Below are 20,860 nucleotides of genomic sequence, written 5' to 3'. Positions count from 1 at the left end.
TCATCATTATCATTTGGATCTTGAAAGTATGGTTGACACAGTTCCTGACTGGGTTAGAGTGTGGGGAGAGCAAACCTGTGTGTTCGCTTGGAAAAGATATACACCAAGGTGTAAATTGCAAGGAGGGTTTTCCAGCAGTATAGCAACCGATTGGATAACTACAAGATTGAGTTAGGTCACCAGGTCTTCTAGTTCACAGTTAAATAAAAATTGCCATCTAAATTTCTGTAGCTATCAAGTAAGGTTATTGCATTCTGTAAACTTCCTTCTTTAAAGATGGTAAGTTACACAGCAGAAGGTTGTCTCCTCCTTCATCTCTTACACTAATAATTTTAAAAAAATATTTGTCTTTCCCAAACACTTAGAAGAGTTTTAGGGATTCACAGTTTGTCAATTTGCTATTTTGCTGCAGGTGGAAGTTGCAACTCCATGAACTGACAAAACTTCCTGCTTTTGTACGTGTGGTATCAGCAGGAAATCTTCTAAGCCATGTTGGTCATACCATCCTGGGCATGAACACAGTGCAGTTGTACATGAAGGTTCCAGGAAGCAGAACACCAGGTGAGTATAATTTTTGCATGGAAAAACAACAACAGAAACAAACAAACAAACAAACAAAGGTTCTACTGTTGTGGTGTTAACTGCACTGCAAATTTTTCTTATTTTATAGCAGGTGTAAACAAGATAAAATAGCACACATTCAGAATTTTTTAATTTCTCATTTAACTTAGTTCTGCATGTACAAAGCACTAAATTTCCATGTAGTGAAAGTTTATGGATTTCTGCAATGCTTGGTGGTTGTACTTTTTAAATTCTCGACTGCCTTGAGAATAAGACTCTGTAATGAATAGTGTTGTGGTGGGGCACTGTTGTGGGTTAACCCCCGGAGGCCTCTAAGCACCACGCATCCTGTCGCTCACTCCCCTCCCAGTTGGATGGGGAAGTGAATCACAAAGGTTAAAGTGCAAGAACTCTTGGGTAGAGATAAAGACAGTTTAATAGGTCAAGCAAAAGCTGCGCACACAAGCAAAGCAAAATATGGAATTCATTCACTACTTCCCATTGGCAGGCAGATGCTTAGCCAAAATTAACTCAGTCCCAGCCAAAACCAGTACAGGCACTGGACTGAGACTTGTGGGATCTGGACTAAATTTCAGAATCTCTTTGTGCTGAAGTACTTCTTTAGATAATTCTATTACGGATTATGGTTCAGTTTTCCAGCTGTCAAAAGAAGATAAAATTTTGGCATTTCTACATTGATTTTGAAAGCTCTTTGGGAAAGATTTTCTTGCCACTTGTCTATTCAGTGCCTGAAGTCATGGAGTTTTGCTCCTGACTGGGACTGTCAAGAGCCATCACAAAACACAAAATCCAAGTTTTAGCATCTTGAAGCATTTATTTCTACTAAAGGGGAGCTGCTTATGTGTTGGCCAGATTCATAAGATTAGTAATTCCAGTTTTTCATTTTCCACGAACTAACAAAAGCAGAATTCTCTTGTCACTGGCAACTTAATTACATTTCTTAATACTATGAAGCCCCTAAACAGTGCAACAGGTATCACATAAAAATATATAAAAACTTAAACTGTTTTTTTTAAAACTGTTTAAAATATATAAAAATATATAAAAATACATAAAAATATATAAAAATCTTAAACTTTTTAAAACTTTTTTTGTAGTCTTTTTTAGTAACTGTAACTAACTTTGCATTTTCACTGTGTTATTTTGATAGCTCAGCCTTACATAAAGTGTATTTATTTTTCTCTAAATTTCAGGTCATCAAGAAAATAACAACTTTTGTTCAGTAAATATAAATATCGGTCCAGGTGACTGTGAATGGTTTGTTGTCCCTGAAAGCTATTGGGGTGTCATGAATGACTTCTGTGAAAAGTAAGCTGGGCATGCTGTTCCCTATGTTTATCAAGTTCTCTGTACCTTTATCAGACCTAATGGGAAGGGGGAAAGTACTCAGTGGGGGTGTTAAAAGTGGATATTTTATGGGTTTTCCATGTAGTCTGAAAAGTCTTTTAAAACAAGTCAAAATGCAAAATCTAGAATGTACTCGAAATAGAGCATTTTTGCAACGTACAGAAACTTGGATTACCGTAGGTGCCCCGTGATAGTTTTTGTCTCAAACATTAATGTTGCCACATCAGATAATCTGTCTCAGTCCTTGCTGTTTGTCTAGCCACTTTATTATGCATGTTAAAGCTGACCCCTACTCTTACCAAATGGTGATGCTTTCATAATGACTTTTAGGGCTGCTGTATTAGGCTAACGAAAAAGAATTGGGGTGTCAGGGAGCTGGGTTTTTGTTTTGGTGGTTTTTTTGTTTGTTGTTTTGTTTGTTTGCTTGTTTTTAGGAGTGATGGAGTGAAGTATTTTCCTGGTGATGTATGCTGTTAGTCTTGATAATGATTAATGTACATGTTGTACTCTAGCAAGTACATGGCCATGCTATTTGGCACAGTTTCTTGCAGCTTCCAATGGCAGAGCTTAGTTTACCCAGATTCTAGGAGGCGTCATGGCATGCTTTGCATACACTTACAAGTTTGTAACTTGCTTTAAAAAGTTGAGGTATACTGACCATTGGGTAATACTGGACCAGCTCCAGGATTAGAGCTTGTATGTCCTGCTTTGTGTAGAGTGCGTGTTTAAGGAGAAGGAGAAAAAAAAAAGAGGAGGAGCAGGTGCGTCCCCTCATCATGCCATGTTCGTTTGATCTTAAGGGAGATTTTTTTTCTCATCTTGCGAAATTAGCTGACCTAAACTGTTGACGTTTCTTCAGAACTTCTCCAAAGCTCTGCAAATTCTTCTCAGTGTCTGTGTGTTTTCTGCCTGTATACTGACAACTGTTCTTATGTCATCAGCCTTTACAAAGGTTACCCACCTCAGAACTGTAATTCCACTGATGCAATTGCAATGTCTCTGATGACAGTATGCTTGTTGCCCTTATGGCAGTGCCCTTCTAAGCGTGACAGAGAATCTAAGACCTTGGTAACCTCGTAAGCAGTCCAGAGTGCCTGACAGAGGCACTGAATGGTCATTGAAAACTGAATTGCCAATGATCTCTCATGGTAAAATAGAAAAATGGTCTAAAATTGAGATGAGAAAGGGAGAGAAGTATGTATTTTGCATAACCATATTAGAAGATAAGATTTCATTGTTGGGAAATTCATATGGAGGCCTTTTTGTCATTCTTCTCAGGACTGGTATAGTATTCCCTGTCTGAACATAGCATAGATCTGTGCATAACAGTTGAGATAGTACCAACAGGTCATTCCTGTGTGCGTACTTGCACTGACAGCATGAGTACATGTTTAGCATTGCTTGAAACAGAAAGCATTTGTAAGATCTGTATATAAAATTAGTTGCTCTGGTTAAAAAAGAAAACAACATGCTGCACCAGTGTCACACTAGCTCTAACCAAGAATTTCTCTTCCTCAGCATTATTAATACTGGGAAATTTAAAGGAAAATAGAACTTAACTGGAAGCCATGAACTGACTTCACATGAGCAGAAGGTTAAACGTTTCAATATATTGCAGGATGTAAGACGTGGAATTAGGATCAGGAATTTTATAGATGAAACTTTCCGTTTGTCTAGTCCAACTGGGTCAGTGATTAGGTGCAGATAGCATTTATGATGGTGATCACTTTTTACAGGTAATTTCATTGTGGTATTGACTACTACTAATACATATGCTGATAAATGCTGAAAATTGTTTCTCCTCTTGTTTCAGGAACAATATGAATTTCCTAATGGGGTCTTGGTGGCCAAACTTGGAGGATTTGTATGAAGCCAATGTCCCAGTTTATAGGTTTATTCAAAGACCAGGGGATTTGGTGTGGATAAATGCTGGCACTGTTCACTGGGTTCAGGCTATCGGCTGGTGCAACAACATCGCTTGGAACGTTGGCCCTCTTACAGGTATGGTTGAATAGTGTGCGTGCAGAACTACAGAAGTAAGGTCCTACTATTCTACATAAGGTGTGGAACCTGCCATTTTTTAATAACTTACCACATTTGCTAGATTAAAAAAAATGAATATACAGGTTTTTTAAACATTTTGGTGTCTTGAAGCATTAAATAATTTCATTGGTAAGAGGAAGTGAAAGCAGCAAGAATGCAGTCGTTGCACTCCTCTAACTAATGGACTAGAAATTCCAATTGCATAGCAAACACTAGCAGAACAAAGTGTTGAGATGAATTTATACACTCTGTTTTGTAGGCTATTTTCTTACCTTTCTCTCCCCAAACTTGTTCTACCCAAAAGACTGTGCTACAGCTTACTTATGAATTGAGGACTTGTCTAATCGTGTTTTGTTCAGGACAAGAGATACCTAACAGCTCCTTAGTGAAAGCTTAGGAAATGCAAACGGTTGATTAAAAAAAAAAAAAATCTAAATGAAGGAATGTAAGATTTTTCAGGCCCACTGCTCTGGAAGTCTTTATTTTTGAACCATGGTTTAGGAAGATTTTTAGATGTGAAAATGGGAAAAAGTTCACAGCAAAAATAAGGAGATTCTGTTAGGAATTTGGACAGAATGTACAAAAAAAACCCCACTGTTTTCTTGAATAGTTGAAGTTGTATCTTTATTTCATTATGGTGCAATAAATAGGGTATCTCCAGGATTATATGATCAATTGATACAGAGCTCACATGTTCAGTCACAGTAAGTTTTGCAAAACATTTTTTAAAAAAGTGTGGGGTGAGTAGGCTGCTTAATGAAAAAGTCTGACTCACTGCACAAACTTCTCAAGGTGCAGTCTTCCTTTTCAAATTATATGCTGTAGCACTGTAAAATGATAAAGAATATGCAGACATTGCAAAAGTCTGCAAGATGCAGATATTTCAAATGTAGATTTTTTTTATCTCAAATGTTTGAGAAATTATTTAAGTAACCCTTTTTGAATTGGTGTTCTTTGTTCAGCATAGAAATTTAACAGTTGTAAGTTCTTGTTTTCACAGGAGGTTGTTACTACTGTGGTATCATGTTCTTTCAGCTTCTGAAATACAATAAATACACGTTTTAGAGATTTTTTTTTAATTTAAATGTAGAAGCAGTGAATAGGCTGTTTAATCTCACCCTAAAAAAATCTGGATTTTAAATATAATCAAATTATTTTGGATTCAGTTGGTACTTATTTGTTAAGTTGACTAATTACTTCTGTGATTTTATATAGCCTGTCAATACAAATTGGCAGTGGAACGGTACGAGTGGAATAAACTGCAGAGCGTAAAGTCCATAGTACCCATGGTTCATCTTTCATGGAATATGGCTCGAAATATCAAGGTCTCAGATCCAAAGCTTTTTGAAATGATAAAGTAAGTTTTATTTTAACATTTCCTATATCCATTTCCTCTTCAACCATAAAACAAGAGTTAATCTGTAAATAGCCCTCTGTAAGACTTCTGTTCCTGAGAATCAAGCCAAAATGATTTGATAGTCTGTTTTTTAAAGAACCCATTTGTAGATATCATTGATTGTAATATATTGTATTTGATGATACTATGACATAGCCTGAAAATGATCTAATTAACTTCTGTTGTTAAATATGCAATAGACTCCAATACAGCAGTTTACAGAAGTAGTTGACTTAGACAACAGAACTTGTTCAGAGTATATACCATAAGAAATAACAAATTTAGGTCATCAGTTGAAATGTTAGAATGATTAGTTATTTTTACGGCACAGGTAACCTTAATTTTACATTTCTAGAACCTCTGTTTAGTTAAGGCTCACGCACTGTCATTTGGAGATCCAATATAAATTTTTAAATAAGGCTAAGTAGGAATTGAAAAGCCCCCTTCCCTTTGCTCGCTCTTCTGAACAATGAACTGATGTGTAAAATGATACTTGAGTATAGTCACATTTCTCATACACTTACTGAAAAATGCAGAAATATTCCTGACTCAGAGCATCTTTAGTAATGTTTTTAAAAGAGTGCTACTTCAAGCAAATATAAATCATTAAATCCAGGCTGAGGAATAAATGGACATTTCAGCATATATCATAGGCTTGTCCCAAAGAAAGTGGAGGAATGAATTCCAAAATAAATGACTCATCATGAGAATGCTATGGTTACAGCTCTCTGTGTTTCTTCAACCAACCAGAAGAGCTTTTAGCTTAGACACTTAGTCTTTTCAGCATACTGGATCCACAAGCATTGAATCCTTCTATCATTTGACAAGTAAGATGGTAACTATAAGGCACAAGAGTGTTGCAGGTTGAAGGTTTGTAGTAACTGCATAACTAGGTTTTGGAATGGCACTTAAATATGAGTACTTTTTTAACCCATATTTTCAACCAATATCTAGATTGAAGAAAATCTTTGTTGAATGTTTGACAGTCTTGCCCCTTAACTTAAGTTATGAGCAATCATAGTCAGGATGCTAGCTGTTAAAAAGGGAGAAGAGAAATTGAGTAGTCTACTGTTAGAATTGAGAAATGGGAAAGGAGTAAGTATTGGGAAGGAGGAAACCAAGAAGTCCGTTTTAAAAAACAAACAAAAACTTATTTCACAGGTTATCGTTATTTATCTTCCCAAGCCCAGCAGGTATTGTAAATCTCAGAAGAGCTCTGGAATGTTTTTGGCAAAATAAGATTTTATAATAATTTGGGAACTGTATTTTGCATTTGTACAAGGGTGGTGGGTTTTTTGTGGCCATGATTCAGGTTTAAAAGGAGAAAAGCATAACTAAGCTGGGCATCTTTCTCCAAGAGAATATTATCTTAAAATGTTGTGAAGAAATACAGGGAACAAAATGGATGTTTCCTATTGTCTTTGTTTGATAGCAGCTGAGATTTTTGTAGTGAGATACCTAAATTTTGGGTGTACTTTACAAGTAAGGTTGCTGAGAGCTGATCGAAACTTTGGTCTTAAGTACGCTTGCATTTTCCACGCTACTGACACCACTTCTGGTTTACTTAGATTAAGCTCTCCGTCTAAGTTGTCAACCAAATCCCAAGTTTCATGCTTTGCATGCAAAGGAGGGGAAGACCCAATGATGAGCTCTAGCATGTTACATCTAGGAACAATAACCTCAGATGAGTCTTCACTGTGGTCGCTGCCCTAGTTACGATATAGCTGTAACTTGAAATGGGTGTCACCAGCATACACAGTCTAGTACACTAGACTTTGGCCTTATATAGACAGTGGAAATGCAAGAACTGTCACAAATCCCCATACGATAGGAGAGCAATTGCATAATTTTCCCTGGAAATGTTTGTCTGGAGGAGAATAGCACCAGCTGGCAAGTAGCTATCATCCTTTGCTGCCTAGATTTTACTATATACAAAATATAGACTTTTGTGTGTTTATATTTGTGTGTATATATGCGTATAAAAACATCTAAGGAATAGTGGTTCCTGATACAGCTGATTCAATTTCAAGTTGAATAGCTAACTGTTCATTTGTCATCAGGAAAAAAAAAGTATCAGTGACATGGCTGTCATCTTTTTTACCAAAGTGGAGGTCCATATATCTCAAATTATGACATTGAAGATATCACAGGCGTTTAGATAGCTTGACTTCTGTCTCTGGGGCTTCTTAGATATCAGAATATCACAAAAGAACAGCTTTTGGAAAATGATAAAATGTAGTTTGTAATTCCAATTCGAAAGATAAATACAAGTGTGTCTCACTAGGTTATCTGAGAAGAATACATACAAGTATTCAGAAGTAGATTAATGATGAAAAGAAATAGAATAGCAGTAGGAAAAAAAAATTCTTTGCTTTTCGAAGGAATTTGTAGTCTCCTTGTGTTTTTAGGTAATGTACATCTTATTGCTGTCTTGCTCTAGACAAAAGACACAGCAAAATCTGAAACTTTCTCATGAGATGTTTTCTAAAAATTTTATGTTAACAGTAAAATCCTGGGTGGGAATGCAGACAGATAAAATGATTTAAACTTGACTGAGAGAGCACAACCCTCAAAAAAAAAGAAAAATTATCAGCAAAACTTAAATGGAAAGACAGAAGGACTTTCAAATGCATCTGAGGAAGAGAAGAAGTTTAGAGAGAGTGGGAACATAGCATAAAGGCCTAAAAAATAATTTCAAAGTGACTGAAATACTAAGTTCTTTTACAAAAATAGTTTTATAAATGTAAAAGACTGAGACATGGGAGAAATGATTTCACACAAAATCATAAAGCCAGATCACATTTCAGTATCGGTAGGGAAGCCAAATAGCTGGAAGATACAAAGAGGTCAGTTTTGCATTTCTGTTGGAATGGTCTCCACACTTCAGAAGCTTTACTGGTTATCTAAATATTAGAACAGGTTTCTCGGCACACTTTAAAAATCTTCTCTTAAATATTTGAATTTGACTGGACATGATTTACTCATGCTCTTTATGCCATACCTATTAAGAGTTTGAGAGAAATGGTCCAGATTTTTTAACTGAATTCCCAGTGTGGAAGAATAAAGCAAGCCTACAATACTAAAAGCCTATACCACTTGCACACTGTGACTCCACTATACACCTTTTTTGCTTTCTTTAGGCTTCTCCTACTTTAGGAAATTATGGTATGGATTTTCAAAGTGATACTTTGTGTGCATTCTCCCATTCTTTGATAATATGAAATAGTTAACATTTACATTTTCAAGTGCCATTACTCAGATCTGAATTTTAGCCAAGGAGGAGTAATTCACCTCCTAGCTATTGTTTTTGGCTTTGGTTGCAATTTTGGCAAACATTGCATCAGTGTTATTTGTGGATTACATTTTGAGCAATTCTTTCTTCACAACCGTAACACTAGAAAGCTCTTTGAAAATAAAACTTTGAAAACTCTTTGGGAGTCAAGAATGGAGAACAACGGCTGCAAGTGGGTAGATGTGCTTCTAGTTGCTCTTTGACGTACCCAAAGACGGTTCCAGATGACAGCACAAGAGTGCTTAACAATGGTAGCTTTTGAGATTATTCCAAATTGAGCTGTATTGCATAAAAGAATGCTATACCAAAGATACTGAACTTGTCAGAAGCATTTCTACCTTAGTCTAACATTCAAGTGAGTTAATGCATGATCTATCACATATGGTTGACCTTACCATCATGAGTGCCATTAACATCAAACTTGAAAAGTGCTGAAGGAGTTACAGCTCAGTGAACTGTTAATTTCCTTGAAAATCAGTATATGAAAATAAGTTTAATGTAAAAACAAGCTTTCAATTGTGCATTATTCTTACAGTGAGGGTATAAATGAAGCCGTAGACTTGTTTTTAGTGAAGATGAACAGTCTGAGTGTAAAACATTGAGAGGAAAGTATCTGAAAGTAAGCCTAAAATTCTATTAACTACTTGGAAACACATGAAAGAAACATTTGAAAAAATACAGAACATAGATATTACATGTTTAAGGCTTTAAATGGGAGAAGGATCAAGTTGAAAACATTTTGATAGAACTCTGGAGCACTTTGTTTTCTGTCCAATGTTTATTCTTCCCCTCACATTTTTCAATCTTCCTTCTGCATCTAATGAGCATGTAATGTAACCACCCTGTGGAGGAGAAAATTAAAGGCTGCAAAGGCAGTGGCTCAAATAAATAAGATAGCTGAGAGCTAAAAATTACTGTAAATAACATTGTAATTTAGAAATCTGGTGACCTATTTTGCCAGCGTGTTTTTCAGTGAATGTATGCAGCTCATACAATGCTAGAAAACAAGTTACATTTTCTGCATACAGTTCTCTTCTGTACTTTCTCTCTCTCTCTCTCTCTCTCTCTTTCTCTCTCTCTCTCTCTCTTTCTCTCTCTCTCTCTCCCTCTCTTTCTCTCCCTCTCTCACTCACTCTATCTTTTAATCCTTAGCAGAAGTATGGCAGAGAATTGTTGGTTTTAATTTGGCCAGTTCTTCATTCATAAGATGTCTTTAAAATTAATTTTTGTACATTTTACTTTTTTCTTTCTTTGAAGGGACTTCCTTTTCTAATACCAACCTGTCCATTCCTGTTTCTTTTACATGGATGATGATGGTTGTTGGTAGATTTTTTTCATACTGTGTGTAGAGTGATTCATGTCAGAACCTAGATTTCCAGACTTTGAATAACTGAAAATTTGTTACTGTTCATGAAGTAATTGAGTTTTTAGGACGTTAAGTTTTGCAAGCTGTTTGGATAGGCTTATAGTCATTTACACAAATGTCAGGTTGGTAGTTCAAACTAATTTTTTCCTGATAAATTTATAATTCAAAATAAGTTGCATGCATTTTTAAAGACCACAGTATTTTATTATGTTTTAAAATGTCCATTCATTCCAGTCAAAAATGAAAGATACATACTGTTGCAGGGAAAGAGCCATTACAAAAATGAAATAAATTTACAAAGAGGTCCATAATCATGTGGTCTAACTTCTACCTAAGTTATATGTCCAGGGATTCTTATTAGCCAGGTGTTTTCTGAAATCCCAGAGGAAGAAGAAACTCCAGGTATGGGGTCTTAGATGAAATTCAGGCTATTTGAATCTTGCTTATAAAATGGAATACTAAACTGAATATGCAACTGAATGCCAATGTAGTCCTCCCTCTGATCCCGATTTTTTGCTTGCAGGTATTGCCTGTTAAGAACTCTCAAACAGTGTCAGACGCTGAGGGAAGCTCTGATTGCTGCAGGAAAAGAGATTGTCTGGCACGGGCGAGCAAAGGATGAGCCAGCTCATTACTGTAGCATTTGTGAGGTCAGTAAAAGCATGTTGGGCTTGTGTACTGTTGTAACATCTATTGAAATTTTGACCCATCTTTTGTTGTTGCTGTAAGTTGCAGCATCTACTGTATGCTCAAAGCATACGTGTGATGCAGTACTATCTTCAAAGGGTTTATTAAGCTATTTTGCTAGATACAGGTTGTATTTTACTTCAGTCTTTTCCGCAGTACATAGGGACTATTAACCACTAGGTCAAATTTCAATTCTTAGTTCTAAAAAGTTGTTACCCCTTCTTGCCTATAATTTGATCTGCTGAGCTTCATTTTGAAGGTATATCTGTCTCCATGTCAGAAGTCAACAACAGCCCCAAAAAAGGGAGAATTTAAACTCATTTTCTTTACAGGACATACCTTTTCACTGAAGTTTTTGATTCTACTTCCCTGTTACTAGTTCTTTAAAGTATTGGATAATAGTTCTCATGAAGCTTAAAATAAAGTTTCTCACCCCATGAAATTCAGTTTCAAGTTATTTTCTGACCGAGCCTGTTGGGCAGGATGCGTGTGACTGAATAGTAAGGGAATAAATCATGACCTTTTTGCAGGCAAATTTAAAAAAGGAAAACTAGATACAATCGTTATAAATACCCACGATACTGAGTGACCAGTATTCAGAGTATGAATCCTGCTTTGTTAATATTGACCAAAAAGTTTTCTACAGAGCTGTTTATGCATGCATCCAAAGTGTAATGTTAGTAGTGGTTTTGGAATATTTCACCTCAGTGCACAAGCCTTAGGAAGATGGATTTTTCCTGAACAAATGTAATTTTTCTCACTGTATGCTCAGGGTAAGGGTGTATATCTTAAACCATGAAAGCTGTATTTGCTTTAACTTTTTAAAAATGGAATTATAACAGTTGACTTTGTTTCCTGTCTTAATAGGTGGAAGTCTTTGATCTGCTTTTCGTCACTAGTGAGAGCAATTCTCGAAAGACCTATGTTGTACATTGCCAAGACTGTGCAAGAAAGATAAGCACGAACCTGGAAAATTTTGTGGTGCTAGAACAGTACAAAATGGAGGACTTGATGCAAGTCTATGATCAATTTACATTAGTAAGTCAAATTAATAAGTGGACACATAAATACATTATTTGTAAAGCAGTTGTAGACTGTCTTGGTACTCCACTGTATGAGTACCGTGGACTTTCTGATTCAAATGGAGGTATGGGTTGTATGTGATATTTACAGAACAAAACGCTGCAGAGTCAGATTTATGTGAAATAGTATAGTAACTTACTGCAGAACATAACCACTGAGTTTTCAGGAAAAGTATGATGTTACAATTCATAAAGTTGTGGCTTTAAAAATCCAATAGAGATCACCTGAAGACCATAACTGGATCAGATGGAGATGGGAAGAATCAGGACAGTGAAGCTTGGAGAAACTAGCACCAGGTTCAAGAGCATCTCTAATACATTGGTTGTGGTATGAAGTCAGTATAGCAGCAGAGCATCCTATGCACTCAGACCCCTTCCTCCCCCTCCCTCACCCGTCCCCTCCCAAATCAGCACTGTCCTTCTGCTTAGCAAGTGGATGCTCTCAAACAGTTCTGTCTTTGGCTTGGGGCCTCCTTTGCGTTTCAATTTAAAGCAAAAAGCCTCTTTGCCATTATAGCTTCGTGCTATACATGGCAGCCTCCTGCTTTGAACTGTGTCAGCACAACTGTCCTAACATTTCACCCAGGTTTCATTGTTTCAGGCAAAGATGGCTTGTTTGTAATCACAATGAAAGCAATGCTGGATTTATTTATGATAAGCCTTGCCTTCCTGTCAAAGGAGACAAACATTGGACAAAGCTTTATGAGAATTTCTTGTTGAATTAAATACAGCAGCCCAGAAACGGCTGTGCCTTTTGATTCGTTTCCAGGTGCTGCAGAAAATATATGTTTAGACAATTATTTCATGTTACACTAGCATGATTAAGTTGCAACCTTTGAGCTAATGCCTCAGGGTTCAGCAGTAGAGGCTGGTGAGAGCGCAGGACCATGTCCTCTGAATTTAATTCTCTTCATCGGTCCTGCAGAGCCTGAGGTGGTTGAACTTCAGTTTGTACTTCTAGAAACCCATTGTCATTATAGTTTGTGAAATACTGCAATTTTGAAGTGATGATCTGTTACAGAAAAGCATATAAACACCTGTTCTCAAATACACCATCCAATTGAGTGGAATGGGAAAAGAAGGCTTCTGGTGGAAAAGAAAGGGGAAGGAGGGAGAGAGGGAAGGGTATTTTGTTGTCTGTGTTGATAATATTATATAGGCGATAGTGGTGATATAACTGTGCCTAGAACAAGGGTTCTCAACCTGTGAGCAGCTCCCTGACCTACCAAAGCCTATGCCTGCAGCCCTGAAGGGCATTCGGAAGTGTTCTGCAGTGAAATTGATGCACACTATCATTTCTTTTAAAGGGGGTTACAGTTTTGATAGAGAAGAGTCATAGCCTTAAGGTATCATCTCTCAGATCTAGGAGGAGAGAGAGGAGTAGAGGTCTGTGGCAAGTCACAGGACAAAGATAATCTGAGATGGCACAAGCCTAATAGGCTCTGTGTTTGGGGTAAAGTATCAGGAGCGAATATGGGAATTAGCTAGTTCTAGTGTTTCGTAGGTGGATACTACAGTGTGATTTACAGTGTCTTGAAAGACTGAGCAGCTTCCTGAAGGGTTCCCATGTCATGACAGAACTGACGGGCAGGAAAAGAGAAGAAAAGCAGGTGCTATCAAAGGTTCAATATTTTTATGGTAATGTTACAAATTGCAATATTGGGAAATAGATATCTTCTAGACTTCGTCTCCTGAAAGCAGGCAGGAATGAGACACCTAGCTTCCTTCACTCTCAAAGGCACTCTGTTTTTGAGTTTCAGGATTAAAAAAAAAAGAAGCTTTGTCCCCATGTCAGAGAATCTTGAGACCCTTTCCACAGATATCCTAACCTCAGGATTATATGTTACTGTTTAGCTGGGGGGTAAATGCAGCCTGCAGTGCATTTGGAGAGCCACAAATGGATGACCTGCCCATCCCACTGGTAAACAGGTTGAGAATCCCTGTTTTAGAGTACATAGCTAGATCTATAGAAGCCCACGTGGAGCTCTTTGCTGCCACAACAGGACTTGTTCTGGCAGCTCACATACTATCAACTCAGACATCCTCCCAGTCTGCAGTGTAGGCAAAATCCTAGTGTGAAGCAGTCATAAAGTATACGTTTTATTTGAGTTAGGTGGGAAAACTTGCCAGTACCCACTTAATAAGGTCCCGATGTATAAAAACAGTAGTGTTTGACTTCAAACTCTCATGGCTATTGTTTGGACAGATCTTGGTTAAACGACTGAGTTCTGCACCCTTGTAGAAAAGGTAATTTAATGTTTTCTTTTTCAGGCTCCTCCATTGCCATCCTCCTCATCTTGACATTTTTTCATGGACATTAAATGAAAACTTTTCTGATATTCAGGAAGTGACCCAGTTCTGCACCACTGATTTTTGTAGCTATCCCGTAAGGCTGCTGGCTGAAAGCTGTGTCTATGCAACCTTCCAAGTGCGGAGTGTCAACCAACTGGACAGGAGAGAGCACTGCCTCCTACTCCAGAACTCAAAACAAATAAAGCTCATCCAGCTGTACTTCAAAAAAATAATTCCATGTTTTGTATATATCTGACAAAACTGGCAACATTATACAGACTACTGACTTGAAGACCACCTCTTTTGTATTTCTCTGTTTCTGGGCTGATGAGTTGGTTTCAACCATTTTTTCCCCTTCAGAATTTCCCTTGGAAAAAGTACTAGCTTAGCTGGTCATTTCTTTGTAAGGTAGTTAGAAATTTTAAGTCTTTCTTTGGGCAACTTTTTTTTTTTTTTTTTAATGTGAAGAGTTAGGTGATATAAATTTTTTACTGCTTTTATGTTTTTCTGTCTTGTTTTGAAACCATGACGGTTACACTTTTGGTTCCTAAATAAAATTTAAAACAATTAACAGCCAAGTCACAAAGATAAATGGGTTGCACATAGACTAAGGAATAAACTTCAGATTTGTGATTTTTGTTTCTAATCTTGATGTAAATTTACACTATTTATAAATACATATTTATTGCTTGAAAATATTTGTGAATGGAATGCTGTTATTTTTTCCAGATTACCTGCCATTGAAATTTTAAGGAGTTCTGTAATTTCAAACACTACTCCTATTACATTTTCTATATGTAAATAAAACTGCTTAGCATTGTACAGAAACTTTTATTAAAATTGTTTAATGTTTAAAGTTTTTCTATTGTTTGAGTTTTAAAAAGATTTTATGTACAGTGCCCAGTTTTTGTTCTTTTTTTGAATCTGATTATATATATTTTATATATACTCTTGTGCTTGTGTATATATATAATATATATAGAAATTCGAATATAAATATGTGTATAAAGATTTAGAGACTAAATTTTTCTCGGTTTAAGTTTTACATCTATGGTAGATTTGAGGTGTCTACTGTAAAGTATTGCTTACAAAAGTATGATTATTTTTAAAGAAATATATGGTATGTATCCTCAAGACATAAAATGACCTTCAGACTGGTTTATTGTTAAATTGCACTTTTTGCAATAACAGACCAATAAATAGTTGCTGCCAAAACATAGTAGTAGAAAATAAGTAATGGCTAAACTTTAAAGCTCTTTGAGAAAATGCCGGGTTTGACAGGAAGTTTGGCACTAGTTTTAGAGGAGAAACAAAAAAGGTGAATTTGAGTTCGGGTGGGGATGGTATCTAGAATTCAACCAAATTGCAACTTATATATTACAATATGTTCTATTAACAATTTTAAAAGTTAAGACTGAATCACCTTGGTGTCATTGCTGACCCAGAAAAAGGACATTGTTTTGTGGTATTCTATTGTATTTTCACATACTTTGTAATACAAATTCACTGGTAAATTTTTGAAGCACTAGGTTTATTTAGGACAAGTTTTTAATATATCATTGTAACAGTTTGCAGTTTTAATTATGGTATTTATTTTAAGTTGCTCCTTTCTCATTAGCTTCTTGAAAATGCATTAAATCTAAATTTCAAAATTGATAGCTTTCTTATCGGTCAGAGTTGACTGATGCGGAAGGTTCTGCATCAAACGATTTCTCATAATTTCTCATTAGTGGGGTATGTTAGTGATTGCATTGTTAAATTTTTTGTAATCAATGTGAAGTGTTAAAGGCACAGAGCATGCTAATAGTTTATTTTGAACAAAAAGGATTGCCTCTTACCTTTGTAGCTTCAAATGAAGGGTGTTTTAATGAAGAATCAGTACAGCTTGTCTAATGCTGTTACAACAGTTTAACTTTAGTTATAAATGACTTTTTTGCTAGTTCATGCAACAGGTGGACAAAAGGGTATAGAGATTCGAGAAAAGTATAACAAACGTTCTTTCCAGCAAAATTATCAGCTAGCAGTTAGGAAGCCAGTATTTACAGTTCTGTAAAGATGTAAGTCTCAGCTCTTGATAACAAACTCTACAAATCATAATTTTTTACTTATGTATTTTATGCAGTCATAAATATTGTAATCTTGACAAACCATGCTGCAACTGAAAAGCTACTCCTTTACAGTAGTCTTAAACCCAAATAAAAGCAAGATAACTTACCTCAACTAATGGTAAACAAACAGTCCTCATTTCTCAGTGCTATAACAGAGTATTGCTAACTAGGGAAAGAGCTATTGCGTGCTAATCAAAAGGGCTTTATACCTTTCCTCCCCTTTGGAAAAGAGGATATACCATTACCAAGGGAAAAAAAATCATATTTCACCAATGAACAGGTAGACCAAATCAGTAGAGCATCAGGCAGTATTGCTCACTCTGCATGAAGGTTTTGTCATGGATTTGAATTACTGCAGGGCTTTAATATTTTGCAGTTTTAATACTTCTTAATTACACTATGCTCCTAAACTATGGACAGTTTTGATCTATAAGCTGCTATGATTTAGAATGCTTTTGTTTCATTTTATTAAAAAAAGCACAAGTTAATATTTTATCAATTGTAGTTATTGTGAAGCAGTTTTGCTTCTTAAATTATGACGCGCATGATGCACGCGAAGCATTTGTAATCTCTGGATATTTCCAGCAGTTTGGGGGTGGGAGGGGAGGGGAAGGGTGGTGGGATTCCTAAGCAAAATGAAGGGGAATAACTCACCCTAACTCACCTCTTCAGTGAACCTTAGCCTGTTGTCCTTGAGCTCCACAGCTGAGCCATAACTGCAAGCGAACCTGATTTGCTTATAGCCACAAATTACTGTAGCAGGCAAATTAAAGATCAAAGTGTAAAAGGATGGACATGGCCAAAGATGTGACACTTGTTGAATTTTGGAAGGTACAGGACTAATGGAAGAGAGGCACTATTAAGATGTGGATAAAACTGATGAGACAAAAATGGGTGTTTGGACACACACAAACAAAAAAGTAATAAAAAGTTGAATTATGAGGGGAATTAGAAATAAATAGCAACGTTTGCTACACAACTCCGGATCTGAGGAGTGTTCTGGAGGAGCTTAACAACAAAGAGATCATATGGAGAGGAAGGGATGGTCACATCTTTCTGAGCTTAAATTAAGTTCCTCCACAAATACATTCAACAGAGCATATGATTTTTAAGTTTTCCTTCAGATACACAATTTCAGTTTGCATCTCAGTTTTTCTGGATGAATAAAGTCTACGGGTGTTTCCATTTCAGGAGGGATGTTGGTAGCTATGTAAGTGAGGTCGGAGATGACAGGGCTTCTGAAAAGCCCCTGAATTTATATGGCAGGTTACTTGGTGATCCTGAAGACAAGGTATTGTGAATCTGTACCTTACTACTTGGAGAAGGATTTTGAAAGTAGTACTAAAATGGTGCTGCTTTGGTGAAATTAGTGCAGATTACCTCATTTTGGTATGGTATAGTATAGATTCTTGGAATAGAGGTGGGTGAAGACTGGGGATTCCCCAGGTGGTGACATCCAGTCAGAGGAAGAGATACAATAGCAGATTAAGGAGGTGGAAGATGCAAGGATTCAAACGGGATGTTTTGGAAGAGAGAGCTCAAGTACAAATTTTATTTGGCATAGCGGACTAGCAAGAGGGCTTTTAGGCCTGAGCTTACCTAGGTCAGTGACGTTTTGTCTGGATCCATAGCAAAGAGCCAAGGCCCATCAATCCAACGGCAGCGATGGTGCCAGCAGACAAGTCTACGAGGTGGGGAAGCCTCATCTCCTCCACAGCCACGTTATACAGGGTGGGAACCAGGCTGAGGAGGCGCTCAGCTGGGCGCTCAGAGGGTGGATGTTCACTGTTGGGGGAGGTCGATGCCAGCCAGTGTCAGCTGCCTGGGTTGTGACCGCACTGACAGGAAGGAGAACAGCAGGTGATGAGGCCCAGACAAGTTCAAGCTGAAGCTCGGGTTCAAGCAAGCTCAGTGCAGGGCTTGCTACCTGCAGGGCCCTGCGGAGGAAGGCATGGGGTGCCAGGGAGGAGGCTGCTAGCAAGGCAGCAATGTGGGCACGAGGCCCACTGGGCCCCCGGGCAGCCTCATTTCGGGGAACTGTGACACTTTTACCTAGAACTTGGGGAACAAATATGTCCTACACATTTGGTAACTAGGGAGAGGGGGTGTTCTGAGGGTGGCTTTTTGGGGGATCAGGTCTCCTTGATGCCAGCAGCTACATGCAAAGCTGCAGAAAACAGCAGGTGGAGAGGGAAAGCAGCCTCCCCGCTGCACTGGGGGCCGAGCAGACGCTACAGGGGGTTACACGGGGTGCATCACCGCCAGGTGAGGCTCACCAGGCCTGAACAAGGACATGGGGACAACAACTGATCCAGCAGGAGCTTTGGCCGTGCCTCTGGGGTGGTGTCACCAGGCTGGAAGAAGTGAAGCGGGTGTAGGCAGCCTTGCTGCGGAGAAGGCTGGACTCTCCCACAGCTGTGGTGCTGGGGATGGGGCTGCGGGGGCTGTTACGAGGAGGTCACCTTTAAAAGGTCCAAATGAACAGGCACGGGTGAGGTGCATGCGTCTCTGTTTACTTTGGGAAGCCATAAAGAAGGGAAAAGGCATCTTCATGACAAGAGCAGGAAGGGCTTGGCTTCCAGCATCACGACATGGCAGCAATGTCAGCGGTTTGCAGGTAGATGCTGGTCTGCTGATGCCGAGGGCCTCGTTAAGGCATTAAAACACTGCTGCTGCTGCCCCTCCTGGGGCATGACAGGGCATTGGGTATGTGCAGTGGATAGAGCAAGTATGGGGAGAGTGGAGGTGGGTTGGAAATGGGTCTGTTGCTAGAGCCTGCTGCCTCCCCCCATCCTTCTCTGAGCTCCTGAAGGACAGTGGTTCCTCTCTGGCAGAGGGCAGCATGATCAGGTTTTTAACCTGAGGGAGCACCCCTCCCAAAAGTCACTCCTGTCCCACCATTTTTCTCATGCAGGGTGTTACCAGACCCAAGTTAAAGGAGTACTGCTGCCCAGGTTATAGGAAACGGCGCACGGTTTGGGACTGAAGCTGGTGAAAAGAAAAACCATATGAGAGCAGGCAGAGGAGAGCAAAGCTGGGGCATCAGTTAATTGACAGGTTAGTCAGAGGTTGAACAAAAACAGTTGAAAGGGAATTTTAGTCTGTTCTATTTGAAGACATGGAAATTTTAGGTTTCTGAGGTTTATTTTCTCTAAAACATTATTGCCAGTGGGCCACCCCGCAGACTGCCTGACCTTCGCAGCAGTTCCCTGGAGGACTGACCCCACAGAAGGCTGAGGTGCAGGCGGTGGGTGGCTTCGGTCACCTCCTGTCTGCAGGCAACTTTCAGGTGGGTACAGAAATGACCAGAACTAAACGGGACCAGGAATGGCATCATCACAAAAAAAAAAAAAAAAAAAAAAAAAAAAAGAACTACTGCACTTCACTCAGAAGTCTAATGCCAACTTGAAGGGCCCACCGAGGTCCCCCCCACACCCACATCCCCTGGGACCAGATCAGCCTAGGGATACCAGTCAGCCCGAGCCAGAGGCTGAGCTGGAGGGGGTTTAGGGTTGTCGCTGCTTCATACTCTGCCCAGTCGTTTATCTGATAATGCTTCCCAGGCTGGTGCAACGCTGAAAATGTCATGAGAGCACACGGGAGGGTGGGTTTTTAGGTGGTAAAGTGATCGGTTGTGCTTGAGGAGGCAGAAGTTCCTGGGCAGATCAGCCTGGGAATGTCGATACACAGCCACCAGAGAAGGGTACGGATACCTGATACCCAGCTGGCAGATTTAAAATACATAAAAATGGTTTCAGTGACAGGTTGACAGAGTATAACGTTACTGAGAAATGCCCACAGGGGTTCAGTGTGGTGGTGCCCTATGGGGGTGCCCTCCCAAGCACTCACATGGCATGATGCTATCATGCTTTGTAGTAAGATACTGTACTTTCCCCAGGAACCAGCCTACAACAGACTGTGGGCTGGAGGATGTCTTGGGAGAGAGAAAAAGACCTCAGCTCCACATGGGTTATCTATGTGGATAGTCATCATTATTCATCACGGTGCTGAAGTGCAACAAGAGATTTTGGTATTCCCGAGCAAGGACGAGGGAAATTGCTTTGTCTGTGTGCACTGCATGATGCTAGTGCTGTGTGGTTATAAGCTAAGTTGCACTCTGACATCTAAATCCTACTTCAGCATCTTTCAGCGTTTACCTGTGTGCCCCAGGCAGGACTTCTGCAGGGCTGTGCCAGAGATAGAGCAGAAAACATCTCCCTTGAAAAAATAAAATGAAAAGAATGGGAAAAAATAATCACTGCTTTTATGAGATGTACTTAGAGGTAATGGTAGAAAAATTTTAAAAAGGTAGGAAACCAAGAAGGAAAGGAACAAAGTCCAGCAGGGAAAAAAGTCTGGGCAGGCAAAAAAAATTATTTGAATGAATGCTCAGTGAACCTCCCTGCATCTTGGTTAATGGATAAACAACGCGTGTGTTCGGTAGTTCACGGTAACTTTGAAAAACTGCTTTGGGAGCAGCTACAAAGTAAAAGGCAAAGGTGGGGTGAGCTTCTCAGCATAGAACAAAATGAGCTGGCAATTATCATAAGTGCAACTTCAGTTCCTAATTTTCAAAATCAGTGTAAAATGCTGTTTACAGAGATTCATGGAGTCTTCAGCAATTATTGCTGCGCTATGAAGAATACCACAGATAATGCTATCGAT

General features: G+C 38.6%; 1 protein-coding gene and 1 long non-coding RNA gene across 22 annotated transcripts in view; one reads left to right on the top strand and one right to left on the bottom strand.

Annotated features, from left to right (window-relative positions):
- The window catches only part of LOC121064174, a 30,315-nt gene extending 15,075 nt beyond the window's left edge, over nt 1-15,240 (bottom strand). Inside the window, exon 1 of the long non-coding RNA XR_005816386.1 lies at nt 15,037-15,240. This is a non-coding gene — a long non-coding RNA (uncharacterized LOC121064174). The remainder of the gene's footprint in view (nt 1-15,036) is intronic.
- The window catches only part of KDM6A (lysine demethylase 6A), a 154,081-nt gene extending 137,398 nt beyond the window's left edge, over nt 1-16,683 (top strand). For 8 of the 21 annotated variants that reach the window (XM_040545471.1, XM_040545482.1, XM_040545478.1 and 5 more), the window contains 7 exons: nt 413-561; nt 1,776-1,890; nt 3,743-3,930; nt 5,188-5,329; nt 10,550-10,676; nt 11,581-11,751; nt 14,067-16,683. In XM_040545471.1, the coding sequence (XP_040401405.1) occupies nt 413-561; nt 1,776-1,890; nt 3,743-3,930; nt 5,188-5,329; nt 10,550-10,676; nt 11,581-11,751; nt 14,067-14,096 (922 nt within the window). In that variant the 3' untranslated portion in view covers nt 14,097-16,683. Of the gene's footprint in view, nt 1-412; nt 562-1,775; nt 1,891-3,742; nt 3,931-5,187; nt 5,330-10,549; nt 10,677-11,580 lie in introns of all 21 variants that reach the window. The other 13 variants (XM_040545480.1, XM_040545472.1, XM_040545473.1 and 10 more) reach the window with 4 other exon arrangements.
- The last annotated feature ends 4,177 nt before the right edge of the window (nt 16,684-20,860 follow it).

This window comes from Cygnus olor, chromosome 1, assembly GCF_009769625.2.
Source record: "Cygnus olor isolate bCygOlo1 chromosome 1, bCygOlo1.pri.v2, whole genome shotgun sequence".
Taxonomy (NCBI): domain Eukaryota; kingdom Metazoa; phylum Chordata; class Aves; order Anseriformes; family Anatidae; genus Cygnus; species Cygnus olor.
This window is presented reverse-complemented; position numbering and strand designations above follow the sequence as displayed.